We start from the raw sequence: 22,230 nt of genomic DNA on the forward strand, positions 1-22,230 counted from the left end.
TTGGATGTTATGAGTTTTCGCTCGGATGGATAACGAGGAAAGTGCTGCTACCTTTCGGGCGGTCAATTCGTTGGTGGTCTTCAGAAGGATGACATTCTGGTGGTGTTTGATTTGTAGAGTCAGAGCCTGTCGCTCATGTGGCGCCAAGTCTGCTGCTGACGAAATTTCTTGAAGAATTTCGTAGGGTTTAACCTGGGGAGATATTGAGTGTACTTGGTGCCCTGATTACGACAGTTTTCAGGGTTGAGAATTGTGTCGCCGGAATTTTTCGTTTGCCTTTCCTCTTTGGGGTAATCCAGTCAGACGCATCGAAATCTTCAGAGGTATGAGCGCGTTCTTCTCTGGCGTCTGAGGCATTGGCGCGTGCTTCGGCAGCGTGGGCACGTGTTTCTCCAGGAAATTCATTGACGGCACATGGCGGCGGCGGTGCCGTTGCCATGGTAACACAATCGAGATGCGTGGCAAGGCTTAGCGAGCCTCGGGCATCATCGGAACCTATATACGGTCGGTTCTTAGCCAAAAAGCTATCAAATTCAGCACATGAGGAGTCAGAATGATCCCAGGTACTTGCCGAATGACGTGAGTTGGGCGATGGAGGTTCCAGGGTTGATGGTCTGGCAAAAAGACGGTAAATTCCGGAGCTCGATGTTCCGCCGTCTGTTCTAGTCGACGCCACCTAGCTTTTCCAGTGTTTGGAGTTTACTATGCTTTCGCGTGTTTCAGCCGTTTGACGTTCTACATACTGTTGGTAGGCTCGGAATTCTTCTCTGAAGGATCTGAGCTCCTGAATAATTTGCTGATATATCTCCACTAGGACGGGTTGGGTTGCGGGTGCGTTTTGAGCTCCGGAATCGGGTTGTGTGTTCGGGTTTGTGTTTGTGTGCATGTTGTGCTCTATGGCATTGAGACGTGCGGTGAGTGTAGTCATCATTGCTTGTAGTTGTTTGTTCTCCTGTCTGAGTGACTATATAATGTTGTCTTTCTGTGAGGGAGGTGAGGAAGTGGGGAGGGGAGGCCATTCTGCCCAGTTCACCTTTGTATCCGTAGCTCGGGTGATGGGCAGGTGGGACTGGTCTCTGGAATCGGGAGGCTGGCCCGTGGACGTCTTGTTTTTGGTGCTCCCGTGGTGCTGCCGCTGTTGCTCGTCCTGGCGTTCTCGGCCCCCCTCTGCGTCTCATGACCTCGAGTTAGATTGCATTCTGTTTGAGAAGCGGGAGCGGGTGCGTCTGCTTTCCGAAGTCTGCTCTTTTGTCCGTGGCCTCCCTCGCGGATATTGGTTGTGGTCTTCCGAGTCTTGGCTGTGGTCCTCAAGGTGGGCTGTGGTGGTTGATGAAGTTGTGAGTTTGGTTTTCAGAGAGTAAAACTTCTCTCCACAGTCTTTGGAATAGGTCTTGTGGGGACCCTTGCACAGGACGCACATGGGCTTACACTCGTGTGTTTACTCGGTGAGCTGGTTACCGCACAGTTGGCATAGTGGTTTTCTGGGTTGAGGGCAGACGTCGATTCTATACCCTGGCGTGCCGCAGTTGAGACATGCTGGCCTGGTCTTGCGGTAGATGTAGCAACGGCGCTCGGACCAGCCGTAGTTGATAGTGAACGGGACTCGGTGTCCAGAAAATACTACTACCACCGAGGATGATTTTTCGAGTCGTCGTGCACCTAGGATATAGTGGTCGGGAGAATACAGGGCTTGAAAGATGGAGTCATCGCTCACGTCGGGCCTGGTGTTATGAATCACCCCTTTGCAGACCTCTTCGGGGAGGGTGATATGTAGGCAGTAATTGCGAGAGCTTTGCCGTTCATCCGGATGTGAGTAAGTGCGGCAAGGCGGTGCGCGTCTGTTTCGTTGTTTGTGCAAACAATGATGATATTCTGCTTGCTGAGGATTCTAATCATCGGCCGTTCTTGTAGCTGAGTGGTGAGAGTAGCCTGCATGCCCTCTTCAAGGTCGAAGGAGCGAGCAGCAATTGCTTGTAGGTCAAAAGTCATTTGAGGCTTCATCACTATCTTGTAAGTGAAGTTGTTCAGGTTGGGTAGCCGGGAGAGCCTGGGCGCCCGGGTAGCAGGTGATTGCTGTTGCGAGGCTGGTTCTTGAATCGGTGATGGTGGTGGTCGCGTAGCATCGGCGAGCTTCTTGCGGATTTGGGTATTCAATCCAGAGGTTGATGGTTCCCCGGGAGTGACTTGCGGAGGCGGCTGCATTTGCGCTGGCGCAATGGGGGTGTAATTCATTGCCGCGGGGGCATATCCTCTCACTGGTAATGCTTGCGTGGCCTTATTAGCCATGGCGAGGCTGGCGGCGACGTGGCGAAGCGAACGCTACCATTCGAACGCAGCTGCTCCGAAGCAGCGGCGGCCTGGCGGAGCAGTGTCTCCGCCGCGAAGGTGCTAGGCTTAGCTCCCTGCCTCGGGCGTTGAGCAGTTAAGCGGGCGAGAAAGTGGCGATTCCGGACTCACCGGCCCACCAGTGGTGTCAGTCGATGCAGGGACTCGAGGTAAACCCGTTGATGGGAAACTCTTGACGATTTGAAGAAGGAATTCGGTAATACTGGGAATTAAAGGCAGAGCCCATGTAGCGTGCGTCCGCTCGCGGTGAACGCTAGCAGCGCCCCCTCTCCATGTCGCGAGGTGTTAAAGGAATAGGTAATGAAGGAAAGCATGTCGGCTCTGTTCTTTTAACGAGAGTCAGCATAGATGATAATAATTTTTTCACGGGAATGGACATGCGAAGTATCTGCCAGACTTGTTTCTGTGGACACCTGACCAGCGCCGTAATTTAAGGGGAGGGAAAGTAGAAAGACAGAAAGCGTATACTGTTTGGTTTGGTTTGGTTTGTGGGGTTTAACGTCCCAAAGTGACTCAGACTTTGAGAGACGCCGTAGTGAAGGACACCGGAAATTTCGACCACCTGGGGTTCTTTAACGTGCGCTGACATCGCACAGCACAGGGACACCTTGCTTTGCACTGGAGGGCTCCAGAGTAATTTATACCCCGCGAGTATCTAACATGCACTCACATCACACAGCAAAAGGACGCCTCTGTTTCGCCCCATAGAAACAGAACCGTTTACGACTATTGTGCCCTGCCGCGTGTGGTGCAGTGGTAAGACGCATGACTACTCTCCGGACTTCGCGGGTTCGAACGCGACCACGGCGGCTGCGTTTCGATGGAGGCAAAACGAAGTGGCATCCGTGTGCTGTGCGATGTCAGCGCACGTTAAAGATCTCTAGGTGGTCGAAATTACTCCGCAGCCCTCCACTACGGCTGCCCTTTCTCTCTCCGCTTTCACTCCCTGCCTCATCCCTGCCCTTGCGGCGCGGTTCCGGTGTCTATAGAGTAAGTGTGACAGATACTGCGTCTCTCCCTTCCTGTAAACCAATTATTATTATTCCCGACTACTGTGCCGGAGTACCCGGATTCGATCCCATCTACCGGCGGCTACGTTTCGATGGAAGCGAAAGGAAGAGGCGTCCGTGAAAGAAGGAAGGAAGGAAAAACTTTATTTAGCCCTATATTACTTGGCGGGTTTTGGGACGTCTTCAGAGATGACTGCTTGTTGAATCCACACGAGCCTTCTTCGTCGACCTCGTCCACTTCTGCGCAATGGTCGGTTGCCCTCAGTCCAGGGCTCCGTTGGCTACTGCCGCTTGTTGGGCTCGCTGTATCTGACCTTGCTGGTCTTCGCAGCGGTCGCTGTACAGCAGTCTCCCATTGCTCCGCACTCGGATTTCGAATTTTGGGGACCACATCTATGTTTTGACAGGCCAATGTGATGTGATATAGTGTTGCTTTTTCATCGCACCACCGACATCTGTCCGCGTGCATTTTGTTTAGTATGTGTAGGCTTGGGTATGAACCCGTCTATAATTGTCTACATATGACAGCTTCCTCTCTGGTGAGAGATCTGTGCGGTGGGGGATATCGCATTCTTCTTCGTTAGTTTTCTACTATGGCTGAGTATACTTTGGATGCTGGCAAAAGTTCCGCGGACTGGTCGGATGCTCGGAAAGTAGTGTATGCTCGAGCTATCCTGTCAGCCTCTTGGTTCTCTGCCACCCCCATGTGCGCCGGTACCCACATAATTTTGTGTCTGGTCTTATTTTCTTCGTGCTTTTTAGTTCTGTCGCTCGCTTCGAGGAGTATACGGAGCGCGTGGCGACCAATCCTACCATTCCAGAAATTTCGACAGGCTGCTTGAGAGCCCGTGAGTATCGTTAGCGACCGCCCAGTTCTATAGCCCTCCGCCACCGCTAGAGCAACGGCTATTTCATCAGCCTCTACTACTGTACAGTGTCCGATTTCTCTCATCTGCTCACAGTGTCCGAGTCTCTGTAGAGAGATCTTCCAGTCGTTGTCTGCAGCAGCCTGAGTTTTTGCGACTCAAGCTGCACCCCTCGCGATACCAAGGAACCTATTGCGGAGCCGTAAACGAGAGACTCGACCGCCCAATAACTGTGGAAGTAGTTCACACGGCCATAAGGAATATGACCAGAAAGAGGGCAGCAGAAGCCGAGAGAATCGACAACGCCCTGATCTGAAACCTAAGTGACGACCTCACACAGGATCTCGTAAGCTTTCTAAACAGCTGTGCAATGTCAGCGCATGTTAAAGATCCCTAAGTGGTCAAATTACATCGTAGCCCTCCACTACGCCTCCCCTTTTTCTATCTCTTCTTTCACTACCACGTTCCTCCCTTCCCTTACGGCGCTGTTTAGGTGTCCACAGACTCCAGTGTGAGAGATACTGCGTCTTTCCTCTTCTGTGAACCACTTAATAATATTATTTTACCTGGCTTCGATCGCGACCGCAAGCGGCTGCAATTTGATGGGGCGAAACGAAGAGGCGTCTGCGTTCTGCGCAATGTCCGTGCATTTTAAAGATACCCATAGGGTCGAACGTAGTTTGCAATTCTCCTCTATGTCTCCTCTTTCATTCCACCTTACCTTACAGCGCGGAACAGTCATTATTATGCCCCGCCGGGGTGGTGCAGTGGTAAGACGCCCGACTACTGTGCCGGAGTACCCGGGTTCGAACCCGACCTCGGCGGCTGCGTTTCGATGGAGGCGAAACGAAGAGGCGTCGTGTGCTGTGCGATGTCAGCGCACGTTAAAGATCCCCAGGTGGTCGAAATTACTCCGTAGCCCTCCACTATGGCTCCTCTTTCTCTCTTTCCACTTTCACTCTCATCTTCCTCCCTTCCCTTACGGCGCGGTTGCGGTGTCCACAGAAAACAAGTGAGACAGTTACCGTGCCTTTCCCCTCCTATCAATAAATCAGTCATTATTAATTGGTTCAGAGGAAGGGAAAGGCGCAGTATCTGTCACACTTGCTTTGTGGACACCTGAACCATGCAGTAAGGGATTGAAGGAAGGTGGCAGTGAAAGTGGAAATGGTGAAAGGGGAGCCGTAGTGGAGGGCTACGGAGTAATTTCGACCGCCTGGGAATCTTAACGTTGGCTGACATCGCACAGCACACGGATGCCATTTCGTTTCGCCTCCATCGAAACTCAGCCGCCGTGGTCGGGTTCCAACCCGTGAACTGCGGCACAGTAGTCGGGCGTCTTACCACTGCACCACCCCGGCGGGAAAAGATCTCCACAGAAGAAAGTGTGGCAGATGCTGCCCCTTGCCCTTCATGTGAATCATTGGTTGTACAACTTTTAATTCCATCGGAAACGGGGAGTCGTGCGCCGCGGATTAGAGGTTGGCAGGTAGCCCTTGGCTTGTTGCGGCCACTTCCGCCAGATGGACGATGCGGTGCTGGATCGCAGGGTCCGCGCTGCGCAGCAGGGTATCCTAGGCTTCTCTACTTGTTATATTTTGTCCTATTCCTGGAGATTGTGGGCGCTCCTAAATTATGTGGTCGAGGGTCCTTCTTGCCCCACAGTGTTAGCAGAGATCATTGTCCCTAATGTCTGGTAGGGCATGAAACGCCCAGACCGGGTTCATGAACCTATTAGTTCGTAGCCGCCTCCGCGCGACAGCTTCTCTGTTATTTAGTCTAACATCTGTGGGGGGTGCCAGCCTACGTCCCAATTTGTAATGGTCGATGATTTCCCCGTAATTTTGCAGACGCTCGTTGTATGCACAGTGTTCGTGGGGCTCGACGGCTACCCCGAAATAGAGAGCTCGGGCTAGCTCGTGAGCTGCCTCGTAACCAGGGACGGCAGCGCGAGCGGGTGTCCAAAAATAACTGAATTTTCCTATTTATCGTTTTTTGAGTGAGGAATTTGGCCGCCTCCGGCAATATCTTCCCCTTCCCAAAATTTTAAATGGCAGTTTTGCTGTCGCTAATTATGAACTTGGCTTCTGTTCCTACGCAAGCTAGCGCTATCGCAACTTCCTCCGCAGTTTCGGTGTTGCGGCCTCTGATGGCTGCGCGGATACCAGTGCCCCTCGGCCATCGACTACCGAAGATACCGCCCCACCTTTTCTGCCACTTGCCGAATCGACCCACCGCCGGACACCCACCGGTAAAATGGGTACAATCGTCCCCCGGCCCGGCGCCCGGCTGCGTATTTGGGTTTGCTCGGTACGGTGGCTCCGCAAGGGGCAAAGCAACAGAAGAGACGAAGAAAACGGGCTGTTCCGGCTAGCATCTACCGCCCCCAGGAGCCGAGCAGCCTAGCGATTAGCGGCGCATGCTTTTTCAATGGGCGTCACGTTGGACGCGGCACTAACTTGAGAGAGCCTCTAATACTACTACTACTACAACTACTAAATAATAATAATAATAATAATACACAGTATTATTTCCTGCTAATTATTATTATTAATGTTATTATTATTATCATTAGTAGTAGTAGTATTATAGAGGAAGACTCGTTTCACGAAGTTGGCACTGAATTGTCTAGTTAACGGCCGAATTAACTGGCTAAATATTATCTTCACAGTTAAATTATAGTAATAATAATAATAATAATAATAATTGGTTCACAGGAAGGGAAAGGCGCAGTATCTGTCACACTTGTGTCTGTGGACACCTGAACTACTCCGTAGCGCAGGGCTACGGCTCCTCTTTCCATTTCCTCCCTTGTGTCTGTGGACACCTTCATCCCTTGGTGTCCACAGACACAAGTGTGACAGATTCTGCGCCTTTCCTTTCCTGTGAACCAATTATTATTATTATCATTATTAATTAAAACTGTGAAGATAATATTTGGCCAGTTATTTTGGCCGTTACCTACAGACAATTCAGTGCCAACTTAGTGAAACGAGTCTTCCTCTATACTACTACTACTACTACTACTACTACTACTACTACTACTACTACTACTACTAATAATAATAATAATAATAATAATAATAATAATAATAATAATAATAATAATAATAATAATAATAATAATAGTAGTAGTAGTAGTAGTAGTAGTAGTAGTAGTAGTAGTAGTAGTAGTATTATAGGCTCTCTCATGCTAGTGCCGTGTCCAACATGACGCCCATTGAAAAAGCATGCGCCGCTAATCGCTAGGCTGCTCGGCTCCTGGGGGCAGTAGATGCTAGTCGGAACAGCCCGCTTTCTTCGTCTCTTCTGTCGTTTTGTCCCTTGCGGGGCCACCGTACCGAGCAAACCCAAATACGCCACCCGGCTCTCTCAGGGGTGTGCGTTTGGAAGAGGCTCTGATAACCCTGCTGTGCGCCTTGGAGGGCTTAAAGTTTCGAACAACTAATGACCTGCAAAGGTCTGGTTCTCACAGGTCGGGTTTCCACCATGGCTGTAGCATGGCTGTAGGGCTCAAAGAAAAAAAAAGGCCACATAAAGGGCTTTTGCCGCATTGTTGTCCGATGGCGGAACGAATCACTGCCACATCGGCGCCACTATTTCAGCCGTGGCACCTTTTTCCCAAGCATTTCACCCCATAAGAGACGAGCACCAGGCCGGAGGAAAGCTTGTACCCATTGAAAAGCCGGTGGGTAACCAGCGGCACCAGGGATCGATCCCCGTAACTCCCGAATGCTAGGCGCATGCACTACCACAAGGCCACAGCTTCTTTGTTTTTTTTTTTAGTCTCTACCAACGCAACCGCTTCGGTGGTGTTGGTAGAGACTACTTCCTTTTGCTCCCATGTTCTTGAACCGTCGCTCTAGAGCTTCGGCTCGTTTGGCCCTTCTTTCGACATTAAATTCTGGATGCATATTCCTAGGGAAAGGGGGGGACTACCCAAGCCATTCCTGATTTCACTATTAGTTGTGACTTTTATTGAACTGCTCTTTCTGGGTTGAGGCCTACTTTTGCAAGGATTACCCTGCCCGTCTCGGTCGTGCTTAGTCTCTCTAATTGGGAGACTCGCACTGCCTCCGCCAATTCTGCCCACGTGTTATGCACCCCGAGTTCGAGCAATCGTTCGCTCGAGGTACCCATGTGTAGTCCTAGCGCCTTCTTACCGCATCTTCGAATCAGGCAGTCTAACTTCTCTTTTTCGCCGGCCTTGATGTCCAAGTAGGGCGTGGCATAACTGATTCTGCTTATTACGTATGCCTGGAATATTTTTAGTAATTTTCTCTCCTTGAGGCCTTTTCCTTTAGTGACGACCCTCCTCAAGAGCCCGAGGGTTTGCATCGCGTAACTTTCTAATTTTTTCAGGAACTCTCCGTTATGGCCGTGGGATTGAATGACCATCCGCAAAATCCTGATCTGATCTACTTTTGGCACCGGTTTGCCCTTCACCTGAATATGAATCTCCCCGCTATTCTTGCAGCGCAGGTACTTTGGGTTATAAGCGAACAACTCAGATTTATGCGGGGAGCACGAAAGTCCCCTTTTAGCCGCGTAGTCGACAATGATGTCGGTCGCTGCCTGCAGGCTTTCCTCCGTACTCGCATCGCTACCACGGTTACCCAGAGGTGAATATCGTCCGCATACATGCTAAAATTTAGCCCCTAGATTTGGTTAAGTTTACCCGGGAGGCCTCTCATTGCCACGTTGAATAGGAAAGGCGATAGCACTGAGCCCTGCGGTGTGCCTTTGCTTCCTAACACTATCGTAGGAGATTCTAAATTTTGAAATATCATGCAGGCTTTTCTGTCCGATAAGAAGTCTTTTATGTAGTTGTACGTTCTCTCCCCTACACCGAACACTTTGAGTCCTTCGAGGATACCCTCGTGCTTGACATTGTCGATGCCCTTGGTGAAGTCTAGGCCCAGGATCACTTTGGCGTCTCTCGATCGCGAGTCTATGATATGCTTTAGTCGGAGCATTACGTCCTGCGTGCACAAGTGGGATCGAAAACCGACCATTTCGTGCGGCCACAGGTTGTTTTGCTCCATGAAGCACGTTAATCTCGTCTGTATTACGTGCTCCAGCAATTTCCCTACGCATGAGGTTAAGGAAATCGGCCTCAAATTTTCCAATTGCGCGGGTTTTCCCGTTTTGGGTATTAGTATTATGTTTGCCGTTTCCTACTGATCTAGCGACTGGCTCGTTTCCCAAACCTTTCCAATGAATTCCTTTAGAAGACTAATAGTCATCGCCCAGAGTCGTTAGCATTTTATTGGTGGTCCCATCGGGGCCCGGGGCTGATTTAGTTTTTAGTGTTATATTTTCCGCCCTTACCTCTGCCTCCGTGACGGGGGCGTCAAGCGTCTCGTTGGGCGTGACACCGTAGCTCGGGAGTGGGGAACACTGGTTGTCTGCAACATACGTTTTTACTAACTTATTCCTAAACGCCGCATCGTCTCCTTCAAAGGCGTGTCTGACATTTGCCAATCTTATTCCCGATTGAGTTTTTGAATTTGTTGGGTCCAGCAGATGCTGGAGCATGCCCCACATTTTGGAGAGTACTGTAATAGAAGAGACATCTGGGCGAGTTGGTATAGAAAAACAGCGCAACAGAAGTGGACGGAGGTGAAGAACAGACAGGACGGGCGCTGAGATTTTGGAGAGATTCATATGCCTCCCTCTATTTCGTCACATCCGCTGAGCCAATTTTGTTCGCACAATTTGATCGCGTAGCTTTCAATTTTCTTGTTAAGCCTCGCGATTCTTTTTCTAAGATTATTGTTCCACTTTTGTTTCTTCAGCCTTCGTTTCATGCTTTGTTTAGCGTCCCACACGTGGAGCAGTCGGCTATCTGCTATACAAAACAAAATCATGTAAATCAATTATTATTATTACGTATTTCGACAGTCGTCATAACAACCAACCGACGCATTTGCCGTCATGACCTATGCCTATACCACCTCGCGGCAAGGAACAGCTTTTTAAATCCGACGGTTCGTTCTGCATGGTTTGGTTTGCTTAGTGGTGTTTAACGTCCCAAGGCGACTCAGGCTATGAGAGACGTCGTAGTGGAGGACGCCGGAAATTTCGACCACCTGGGGTTTTTTAACGTGCCCTGACATCGCACAGAACACGGGCGCCATGCTTTTCGCCTCCATCGAAAAGCGGCCGCCGAGGCCGGGCCTAGTTCCAGCGTCCTTGGGCACAGTAGTCGAGCGCCGTAACCACTGCGCCACACCGGCGGGGCTTGCATGGTTTGGTTTCGTTTGGTCGACTTTCCCACAGTAGGGGTCCTGACGGACACTCGGCTAGGCGCCAGGTGTAGAGGGAAGCTCCCATGGTAGAAGCTTGTTCCGAGATTGTGGTCAGATATGGCTTTGAGAATGGCTTGATGTTGGATGTTGTCAAAAGCTTGCTCCACATCGAGTCTGAGTAGCGCCTTGATGTCTCGTGGGGAGCGATCCAACACTTCTCTTGATTCGTAGCATAGCGTCTTATATTGAGAGACCCGGCCTGTAGCCAATCATATTGTAGGAAGTACTCCTTTTCTTCCACGTAGTTCGATAGTCTATTCAGGATGATGTGTTCAGCTAGGTTTTTTTAGGCAGGACGTCAGTGAGGTCGGTCGTAGGTTGGGTAAGCCCAGCGGCTTGCTCGGTTATGGGATGAGGACCGTATTTGCACGATCCCAACCTATTTTCCAATTTGCCAGGATTTATTGATTTGTTGCGTTAGGAATGTGACTGAGCCGTCCTCTAAGTTTCGGAGAGTCCGATTGTGATACCATAGGGCCTGCTACAGGCTTACTGTTGAGTTCGTGATTTGCGGAGCGTACATAACTTTCTGTGAAGCCCGTGTTATCTCTGAGTTTGCATAGTTCTTCCTTTGTAAGATACTGGGTAGCCCCAATATAAGCGGTAAGTGCCGTTTGGCAAGGTCATCCGCAAGGGATTCGGCAGTACTGGTTTGCTTCGCGCAGTATCGTAATTTACTTAGCCTGATTCGTTGCGTAGTTTTGGATTGTGTTCCGTGTTCGTCGAGGAGTTGTTTTATGAGTCCCCACCCACTTCCTTGTCGTGTTTGCCCGTTGAGGGAGTTACAGACTTTGTCCCATTGTTGTCGGGAGAAAACCACGCAGTATTGTTCAATGGTCTTGTTGAGTTTGGCAAGTTTTTTTTGTAGTCTTCTGTTAAAACGTTCACCTTTCCACCTGTCTAGAATGGAATGTTTGGCTTCTAGAAGATTCGCTAGCCGACTGTCCACTCTCTCTAACTTAACGTCTGTGGTAATCGTTTCTTCCGAGGCTGCGATTTCTGCGTTGAGATGCTCGGTCCAGCTCGTTATCGTGTGCTTTTATGGTTGCTCCTGATGAGTTGTATGGCTACGCCCGCACTGCACAAAGTTTGTCCCAATCGATAAATTTGTACTCCATTTGCTTCTTTTCCTGTATCTCTGCATCAATTTGGAGAATACAGTGGTCACTGCCAAGGGCTATGCCCGGGTTGTGACAGGCACATTTGTCTTGTCTCCGGACGAAATTGGAGTCCGGTGGTGTGTCTCGACTTGTGGAAGTGCCACATCTGGTGGAGGTCTCTGGGTCTGCGGTCAGCGTGAAGTTGAGATCAAAGGCTGTCGTGAGGAGACAATTTTCCTTGCTAGAGGGATACGCGTAGCGCCAAGCCTAATGTGGGGCGTTAAAATCTCCAAGTACAATCACCGGATTATCTTTGGCCATTTGCGCAATCTTGGCCAGAATGCCTCTATACCCTTACCTAGTATCGTTAGGGCTACTGTATAGATTGCTGAGGAAGAGTCTTTGCTTGTTCCCTACGTGGTCATTCGGTATGATCTCGATCGTAAGGTGTTCCAGTAGAAGGCTGTGTGGCGGATGTCATGCAGAATTCACGGGATCTTCCTTCCTTCCAGTCAGTAAAGCGATGCCTCTGCCTTGCTTGTTTCTATGGGCTTTGGCCTTACAGCCCGTAATGGCCAACGCGGTTGTGAGTTTTTCTTATAGCATGATGACGTGTGGCTTCTCGGTTCCTGATTTGATCATCTGCAGGAGGACCGCCTTTTTTGAGGCGATCTCTCAGCAATTCCATTGTCAGACGCGGAGACTGCGTGTCTTATTCGGCACTGCCATGTTGACCACGTTAGCCCCCTTCGATTGCAGTTAAACCATCGCGAGGTGGGCCTTGCGCACCGATGTGTTGTGAAATCATCCTCGCCATTGCCAGTACTACCGTATTGTTTAGATACATTTCCATTTTCGGTGCTCGTGTGCTAAATATGCCCATTTTCCCGTTAATTCGTACCATGCTCTCAAGCATTAGCCTCATGTTCTCACTCATGGCGTCAACGGCGTCCTTCGTAGTTCGCGGTTGCGCTAAAGCGCACTTCTTAGAAGGCGGCCATTCTTTGATTTGTTCTTTCTTCCTCTCCGTCTCAACAAGTAGGGTAGTTTCGATAGCGAAAAACGGATCGGGTGTGCGCGTTTGTTTACTGCTGTTCGCTTTACCCATTGCAAATAAATCGAGTGTTAGCTTAGTATAAGCGGCTTTTAGCTCTCTTAGTCCCCGTTCTAACATAGCTATTCCCTCTTTATCTGTGTTGCGGGACTCACTTTTCTTTGGTGTTGGCGTCGTAGTGTCTCTAACCTTGTCCGCCCACTTGCCTTTCCACCGATGCGCCCCGGAGAACGACTCCTGTTTGTCCTCGCATGTGTGCGGCTCTTCGATTGAAAACGGGAGCGGTTACGTGTCGGCGTCTTGGACCTAGATCAGCGTCGTGCCGCGTGCTGCTTTTCTTCTTCGACTAGTTCTACTTCCTCTTGTTGCTCCAGTCGTACTAGTTGTCGTCATGCGCGTACTACGTGTGGAATGAGATAGCGTTTTCTACACAACTTGTCCGTCGTCGTGTACAAGTCCCAGCAAAGCTTACATTTCGGATCGCACATGTGGGATGCGGTGGGGTTAAGAAGTTCGCAGCCCCTGCATTCGGTGGAGCCCGACTCGGGCAAACGTCCGCACTATGTCCGAGTTTGCTGCATACGTACCATATGTCTACTTGTCTGCGATATAAGCAGCAGAGTATCAGTGTGGGTCCACACCTAAGGAAGTTTGGGACTCGAAGACCATCAAACACAATGATCGCTGATCCTGAGTTCTTGATTCTTTTCGCCGCTGGTGTCAACGGGTTGCTGGTCATTCACAAAGTTTCTTTCAATCATCTTGTGAACGTCGGCAGCGTCGATGTCTCTGATTACCCCTTTGCAGGTGTCGCTTGGGGCAGTTTCTTAAGCGCTCACTGCGTAATCTTTTCCGGCTATTCTGACAGCCCTTACGTCCGTATACTTGTCTGCATTTTCTCGAAAGGGCGTGCTTACCACCATGATGTTCTGCGTATTATTGGGACATATTAGGTCATACGTGGTCTTCTGTGGATCAAGGTTAAGTGCTGCCATGAAGGCTTTGCTCAATAAGGTAGGTCCGATCTTTTTTAAGTTCAAGCCGCCCTTTGGGCGAACCTCAATCTTGATGTTGTCTTGCGACAAGGGTGGTATGTGTGAGGCTTTTATCACCCGGTTCATAATGTTACGAGGCTTGCGAGAAGGTTTCACCTGCCCGTCACACCTGCCTCCTAAGCTACGCAGTAGGTTGGGCGCGCCCCTTTCTTTTCCGTCTGGTCACCACTTTCCAGCCCGTCTCGTCTTCTTGTTCATTAGCTATGGCTTAAGTCCGCTCTTCTCAGTTATCTAGACACTACCTAAGCGTAATCTGGAAACGGAGGTGTCTGCTGCACCCTTTGTCCCACTGGAGTGACTCATGCACTCGCTTGGCTACATATTTAGGGCTCGATACGTCGCTATCATATTCTTTATTGACCGGTTTGTATGATGAACATGTCTATTTTTCTTCAGTTGCGGAAATCAGAAGAGAGGTGCAAAATTATTCCATATTTTCTATTCTAGACAGGCGGCCAAGGTAACCACTCATGACAAGAGGCGGGCCCAGGACGGATGACGTCAACGTGAAGAATTGGATTGGAAGGGTTGTTTTATAGACCATTTGGTGATCCATAGCTCAAGAAATGCTTCGGTGTGGCAGGCAAGGCCAAGACGTAGAAAGTACACTACAGAGCGCTGTGTGGTGTTTTCTACGTCTTGTTCTTGTCTTCTTGCACCGAAGCATTTCTTGAAGAATTGGATGTCACCTGCAGTTGTTCAAGTGCTGGCGCCACTTTCAGAGCAGCCCGTGAGATGAACATCGTAAACGATGGCCAGCAATTCTCTTTGGATGTGCTGGAAACGAGCCTAAGAGGTCAACACCCACGTGCTCTAATGGCATCCTCGGCTGTCTCCCTTGATGCAAGCGGCCTAACGGAGAATTAGTGGGAAGCTTTAATTGTGGCACTGCGCACAGGAGGTCATGCAGCGCTGTATGTTATGTGTGTGGTAGCGCTGATACGTTCAACGCATATTCGGGTCGTGCAATAGTTTCTTAAAACGAGTACAGCTGCCGGCAAACTCCAAGTGGCCAACCGTAATGGCATGACGACTGCGTTCAAAACAGATGAATAGAGGCTAGCTGGACAACGAGCAGATAGAGCGCACTGCCAGATGAGTAATTGATTAGGTAGAGCAAGCCAACGCAAATGTAGTTACGTCTCGCAAATGACCGATGAGGGACATCTTAAATAAACAGTACCCAGTGCTGACATTTGCATTGTTCTCTTTAGAAGATGACAAGGTCCAAAACTATGATGAAACGGCGGCAAGATCATCATCATCATCATCATCATCATCTTCAGCCTGACTATACCCACTGCAGGGCGAAGGCCTCTAGCATATTTCTCCACTTAACCCGGTTCTGTGCTAGCTGCATCCACTTGACCCCTGCGAACTTCTTAATCTCATCCGCCCACCCAACTTTCTGCCGCCCCCTGCTGCGCTTTTCTTCCCTTGGAATCCAGTTTGTTACCCTAAGCGACCATCGGTTATCCTCTCTTCGCAATACATGTCCTGCCCATGTCCATTTCTTCTTCTTAATTTCCACTAGAATGTCGGTAACTTGAGTTATTTCTCTGACCCACTCTGCACGCTTCCTATCTCTTAATGTTACCCCTACCATTTTCCGTTCCATAGCCCTCTGGGTTGTCGTCAACTCAACTTAAGCGGCAAGATATATATATATATATATATCTAATGTTTTATTCATCGCAAAGATTCGAGAACAAGCAGTAAAAGGCAGTCTCCGTCGAAGCATTGTAGGGCGCTTTGTAACTTTGAAAACGAATTTTCAGAAAGCCAACCTACTGCAGTGACCGTGCGGATTAACAATGCAGCAGTGCGATTGAAAGTGGGTGAAGAGTGTAAATACATGTCTGTGAAGTTACGAGCGAAACTGCCTGTGTTCGTGGCAATCAAAGCCGAGACATTCTAACTCTGTAACGGAGTGATTGCGTTCAGTTAGTTTGATTTCAGGCAGCGACTTGCTTAAGCAACAAATTGATGATTTCCAGCAAGTCGTAGTATGAACTCTGCACTCATGCCGATTATATGGCGACAGTGCATATTTCAGTGAGGGTTCTCGTGAAAAAAAAAGGCAACATGTGTTTTGACGTGAGAAGAAACGAACCGGGGAAACGCAGACTTACATTTAGCAGGCCAAATGAAAGGAATGTCTATCTGAAAGGAGCATGTGAGTAGATTTTTACGTCAAGAAAAATGGCGAACAAGTGCAGATTCCCTTACAATGGCTGGAGCCCTTTGCCGCAGTCTGGAGCTTCAATCTTATGTGGTTCGGGTCTAACGCCGTCCTTGTCAACAAAATGGCCAAGAAATATTTATCGTTTTCGGAAGCGGCACTTAGATTTTAGTAACGGGCCCGCTTTCTCTATCGGTTCAAGGGAAACGGATAAGCGGCGGTCATATTCAGCGGTGGTCGTGTAGGAAATCAAGTATTCAAGAATAAACATGGAAACCTACCACATACGTGGTAGGTTTCCATGTTTTTAAAGCCGTGTTTTTAAAATTTTTAAAGCCAGGGGAAGCGTGGCGATCTAATTTGGTTATAATGATATCGGAATAAAATAATAAAACCCGTTTGTGGTAACGAACTTAGTCTTATTTTTGTCTTTCGGACTTTATTTTGTCATATGTCTAAACAGGTGCACTGCGGAGCTTATTGTGAGAGTCAAAGGCATCGTCAACGTGCACCGGCGAGTACATTTTGTTCTTTTTGGCTGGGTTCAGCTGAAAATTGTAGACACAAAATTGCAACATACCAGCTTTTTTTAAATTAGAGAAGCTTCCTTTGGGCTCGGTGATTTCTCCATAATTCTTTTTTGCAAGATTTCACGGACCTGTTAAACAGTTCTTATATTCCAATACCAAGTAGGGTGGACATTTACGCGTTCAGATGCTTCTAAACACTTCCATCGAATCCACTTGTCCGTGGGTTTCCTTGGAGTGTAGGGATTCCATTATCATAGCCAGAAAATTTGAATTATCCAAGTGGGAGGTTTAGTTGGACGAGCAACGCGTACACTCATCTCGGCGACTGGTTTAGAAATGTGTTCTTCAAAGGTGGCTAGTTTCGAAATGCAGAATCTACGCCAGGTTCATTAGAAAGATTAACCTTCCAAAGTGTTGCATAGCCTTCATTCATTAGAATAAAGCTGCGGCACAGCACCACAATCTTCTGCGGACAGGGATGGGAAGCCTGTTTGACCAGAACGTTTAAACTCTGAAAAACGCGCCTGAGGGCACAGCACAGTGGCGATAACTTCGGAAAAAGAAAAAAATGGGCAGGCCACACCGAGTTCTGTATAATTGTCAAAGTAATGACTATGGCTTGATAGGCTGTTACTGATATTGTAACGAGATGCGCCGCACTGTCGTAAAACGTCAGCACCGAGGATAATGTGCATAGTACGAGGTAGCACATAAAATGCAGTTGTGAACACGTCGCTAGCGACCGCTTCATTCATGTAACAGACAGAAATCGCAACCTATTATCTTTCTCCTACCACAATATATGGCAGCAATATATAAACTAAGCAGATTTTTGACCAAGGTGGTTCTTAAAATTTAATCATCGACGAAAGCTCTTTAGGACTAGAAATAAAGTTGTTACCAACCAAAATCGACACTTGCACCATTATCCATTGTGGTCATGCCCACTGCCATGTTCACGAGGCCATCGTTCACAACTGCTCTAAGCAGTTTACTGTGACGATATGCAAATAAATTGGAAACGTCGATGTTTCCGCTACTGCACGTCCGTTGGTCGCACCCTTTAGTTTCCCGGTGGCTGTCAAAGAAGGCTGAAAGGGGCGACTGTCAGGAGAGGTAAGCGGGAAGAGTCTGCCCGCGGTTAGAAGCTGGAGAGTCGTTCTTGCGCGCTGGGTAGCATTAGCCGACCTGAGGGATGTTAACACCCATTCACGGACTTCTGTCTTGGAACTAGGCCCGCCATTTGACTGGTTGCAATGGTCGCATGAGATTTGGCTCTGGCGGAGGGAAATTTCTGGTATGTGTGCGAGTATGCACCATAGTAAAAAAAGCTGGCGGGGAGTATAATTCACATAATATCTCTCAGAGCAAGGGTGACGCAACTATCCAATTCCTGGCGCTGGTTACGTTGCGGACGAGATATATTGCTGTAGTTGGAAGGACAACAGCGGTGGCGTAGCGGTAGAGCATCCGTCTCACATGCAAGAGGACCGGGGCTCAGGTCCCGGTCTCCACCGGATAAAAAAAAAATCCGCGTGTCGATGGAAATACATAAACGGATTTGGGACTCTCTCACCATACCAAGAGTTGGCCACCCTGGTGGAGTAATTGGCCGCAACCTCTCATGATTAGTTCCATAAAACCCCGACCCTCAGTCACCAGCGGCTGCGCAACAACTGACCTCGGCGGCGATAAGACCTGTGACGCACCAGGGGTGCTAAGAATTCCTGGCTCCGCTGGACAGGCCGCCATTGGAAACTGACCCTGGCAACGTTTAACGCTAGAACCTGTGGGAGGGAACATATCATCGCTCCTTTCCCTTTTGGATACCACGCGACGGCGAGGGTGAGGTGTGGCCTCTCCTCTCTACAACACGTGACAGCCTCCTTTCCCCTCTCTCCTTCGACGGCTGTGGTAAGGCTGTGTTGGCGCTGTGTTGGCTGGGTGTTGTTTTGGGGAAGGGGAGTGCGTGTGTGGTGCGTGTGGTGGTGTGCAACCCCTACACAGCGGACCGGACGGGCCAGCTGAGCGGACGCATCCGGAAAAGAGGGACTGGCATCAGGTGAACTTAATTGATTGATCGCGCGCGCGCGGCCGAGGAAAACCATTAAACTGGTTTACCCTTTGGTCCTCGGTGTGCGAGTTGTTCTTGGGGGCGACCACTGTGGTTTGAGCTAGCGGAGCGTTGTTTGCTCTGAGAGCGGAGCCGCAGCCCCGTAGAGAATCCTAAATTTTTGGCGCACCAACGTGGGTCCCTGTTGGCGTTCCAACGGGGAAAGCTAGCTCTGTATGAACAACATGACCAGCCCGCGCTATGGGCTGTCTGACTTAGTGATGTTGGCCGACGTCTGCGGCCAAGCTCAGGAGATCTCGAGCATTAGCCATTTGGCTACATCAAATCCAACCGCCGATGCGATGTTGGGAGGTCAATTGGACGTGTTGCATGATGTCGCAGGCGCGGCTACCGTCCGAAACGTTGCGCCGGGCATTCCCGTTAAGCATATCGAGCCGGAACAGTCCGATGGCTGTGGCTATAGAAGTTCTGTTCTTTTGAACGTGTCCCCTGGCGCACCCGCCGATGCGGCTCGCGCTAGAATGTTTGCGCCGGGAACTCCCGGCCAGCTCCAGAAATCCGTGCCCAGTGGCAGCGGCTTCCAGGCCCAATCGCTCCGCCATGTCACAGGTGCGACTGTCAATACAGTTCGCCAAACGAGTCTTAATACAGGCAATCCTGATTTACTCTTACAGCCATCGCCCGTCGGCAACGGCTACTCTTCACTCTTTTAACCCGTTGCGCACGCAGGCTGGCCCGGTGGCCAAATTGAGTCTAGACCCGCCCATTCGGCGAGCGCTCCCTGTCCTTTGATGGAGAGGCATGCAGCGTACACAGCATCGGGAGATCCCGAGTTGCATCCCAAGCTACCGCCCGTTGGCGAAGGCTTTATTCCCTCCGGTATTCAGTCGGATTGGCCCATTGGCCCCGATTGGAGAACGCCCGCAACAGCGGCACGCGCATCACACCCGATGGCTAGTGAGCGCTTCGTGAACCACGGGTAGGAGTGGGGAACCGCAGTCAAGTTGACGATGGGAGACGGAATTAGGAAGAATAAAGGAAAATAGCTTTATACATTATTTACAACATGAACAAATCACTCGGAGAGCAGGACGGCAGCCTGCCTCCGTAGACAGCTTCTCGAGCAAATCTCTCGTCACTTGTCAACCTTCTCGTCCGGAAACACCCTTGCATCTTTTCTCGTCTGGTCCCGCCCACACAGTCACATATCACTGTCAGGCCGCAGGCGGTCCGGATGCAGCTGCAGGTCCCAAGGTCGCAGGAATGGAGCCGCAGATCCCGGGACCCATCTTGACGCCGATGCTAATAAGCTGCGCACACAGAAGCAGCCAGGCTAGTTTCCTCTCTCCCGCTTGCCGAGGTCGCGTTCCTCCCGAAACCGCAAACGCAGGGGGAGAAGAACAAAGTCCATCCCGCGACACGGCGGCGCCACAGAGCCCGGTGACGCGGTGAGGCTTGGTCGGCCCAAATGCCTGAGGGCTTCAGCCTGCCTGGCACAACAGCGCGCAGTATGTCACCCGGAGGGAGACGCCGCAAACGCCCTCGCATCCGCTTTGCAACAGCTGTTGAAGCAGGCGCACTCGCCTGGCCCTCGGATCGGCGTACCGATACTGACATACAGTGGCTACAGCGACACGCAGAGCGCTAATGACTTCCTACTGGCTTTCCGCCGGTATGAGCTTGCGAGTGACCTGAACGAGAGCGATATTCTGAGACGAGCTTTGCCAATTGCACTCGTCAATCAACCGCCCTGTGGTACCTATTGGTGGGCCACAAAGCGAGCACTATGTCTGACTTTCGACTCTTGTTCAGGGAGGAGTTCCTTCCGTACGACTACAAGCAGCGAATGCAGCGAGAACTGGAGCTGCGGACACAGGCACCTGATGAATCGCTTGTAGAGTTCGTACGAGCGATGCAGGAATTGTACGAGTACCCGATACGGAAGCTTCGCATTCGGAGCGAGTGGAACGCGTCCTCCGCCAGTGCCACCCCACATTTGCCCTCTACTTGAGTTGCTGTCGATGCAGTGACCTGAACGAGCTTGCCATTAAAGCGCGCAGAGTCCAGGCTCAGATTTCTGCGGTCGAGTAAATACCGGCCCCCGCCACTGGCTAGAGAATCACTAGAGCCGAGGTGTGCCTGGAGCGGCGTACTAACGGTAAGGAGTGAGTACACTCCTGAGGCAAGTGGGTTCACGAGCGAGCCGTTGCCGCTCGAGGTATCGGGTCGCGCCCTGGATCCCTTTGGGTACGGCTGCGCAGTGCTGATTTCAACCCCCGTGAGTTCACCGGGGTTCAGCCGCGAAAGTCCGCACCTACTCAGAACACACCCCCGGAGGGCCGCATACGGCCAGACGGGCGGGGTGCCTCAGAAAATCGCCGAGCGTCACAGCAACAAGCAACGCGATCTGTGCGCTGCTTTAGCTGTGGCCAAACTAGCCACATAGCCAGAAACTGCCCCTCGAGATCGGGAAACGAGGCAGGCCGCCGGTAGCAGCACCGGCGGAGGCTGAAAACGCTCGGAAGCCAGTACCCGCCACGTCCGCATTCAAAGTTGGGGCGCCAACTAACACGCCAGCGCCTTTTGTTGACCTCACCGTAGCGGGAGCAACATTTAAGGCACTGCTGGACACGGGTGCAAGCATTTCGCTCATTGGAGACGCGGTCGTTTCTCAGATCCGACGGCGATCCGTTCGGATGCGACAGCGAAGGACGCCCTCCTGCTCGCTAGCGGAGATGTGCGCTCCTGCGGTGAAATTCGCTTCCTAGTGCGCTTCGATAAGCGTGTACGCAGAATGCATTTTGTTCACCTGCCTGGCCTGACAGTACCAGTTATCGTAGGCCGCGACTTCTTGGCTATTACTGGACTGAGGATCGATATCACCAGTGTGGATATCGGGAGAGCCCGTGTGCCCCGCTCAGGCCATTCGCAGAAACCGCCGGTTACAACGCAATCGTTGTTAACGTGCACGGCTGATCCGCTCGCAGACGGGAGGCATACCTCATATGAGCGCTGTTCGCCCCCCCCCCCCCCCGACCCCCGACCCACTCCGCAGTCGGAGAAGAAAATGCATACAACCCCGGCCACTGCAGGGGGATAAAGAGACAGTGGGTTTCCGTGTCAGCTGCCGCGATCGGCAGCGGCGGCCTGTCAGCTCGCTTTTCATCCGCATTCGGAAAAGAAAATGCAGATTGCTGGCCGATGCCGGTGCGCTGACAGAGCACCAACGTAACTGACTCTTGTCGTTGCTACACAACTTTGACGAGATGTTCACAGACCAGCCGGGATGTACCAATCTGGTACAGCACAGCATTAAAACGGGTGACGCGCTGGCCTGGAAATGTAACCCGTCAGCGCTGCTAAAAAGAAAGCGATCGATGAGGCGCTCCAGGAGTAGCTCGATGCTGGTCTTATATGCTGTTCTCAAAGTCCATGGGGGTGCCCAGTGGTGCTCGTGCCAAAGAAAGACCGCACTTGGCGCTTGTGCGTGGACTATCGGCGTCTGAACGAGGTCACGGAGAAAGATGCATACCCCTTTCCGAGAATAGACGAGATTGTTTCAAATCTCGGCGGCGCTCAGTTCTTTTCGGTACTTGACGCCAGCAAGGGGTATCTGCAGGTCGAAATGCGACCAGGCGATGAGTAGAAAACGGCGTTCTCATGTCACATAGAACTTTTGCCCTTTAAGAGAATCCCCTTTGG

At 50.6% G+C, this 22,230-nt stretch overlaps 1 protein-coding gene across 1 annotated transcript in view; it reads left to right on the forward strand.

Annotated features, from left to right (window-relative positions):
- Positions 1–20,539, forward strand: part of LOC146193326 (uncharacterized) — a 74,978-nt gene extending 54,439 nt beyond the window's left edge. The window contains exon 6 of the mRNA XM_084600518.1: positions 20,341–20,539. Coding sequence (XP_084456644.1) covers positions 20,341–20,539 — 199 coding nt within the window. The remainder of the gene's footprint in view (positions 1–20,340) is intronic.
- Positions 20,540–22,230: the final 1,691 nt, after the last annotated feature.

Source organism: Amblyomma maculatum, chromosome 4, assembly GCF_055883805.1.
Source record: "Amblyomma maculatum isolate TAMU_Amacu chromosome 4, ASM5588380v1, whole genome shotgun sequence".
Taxonomy (NCBI): Eukaryota; Metazoa; Arthropoda; class Arachnida; order Ixodida; family Ixodidae; genus Amblyomma; species Amblyomma maculatum.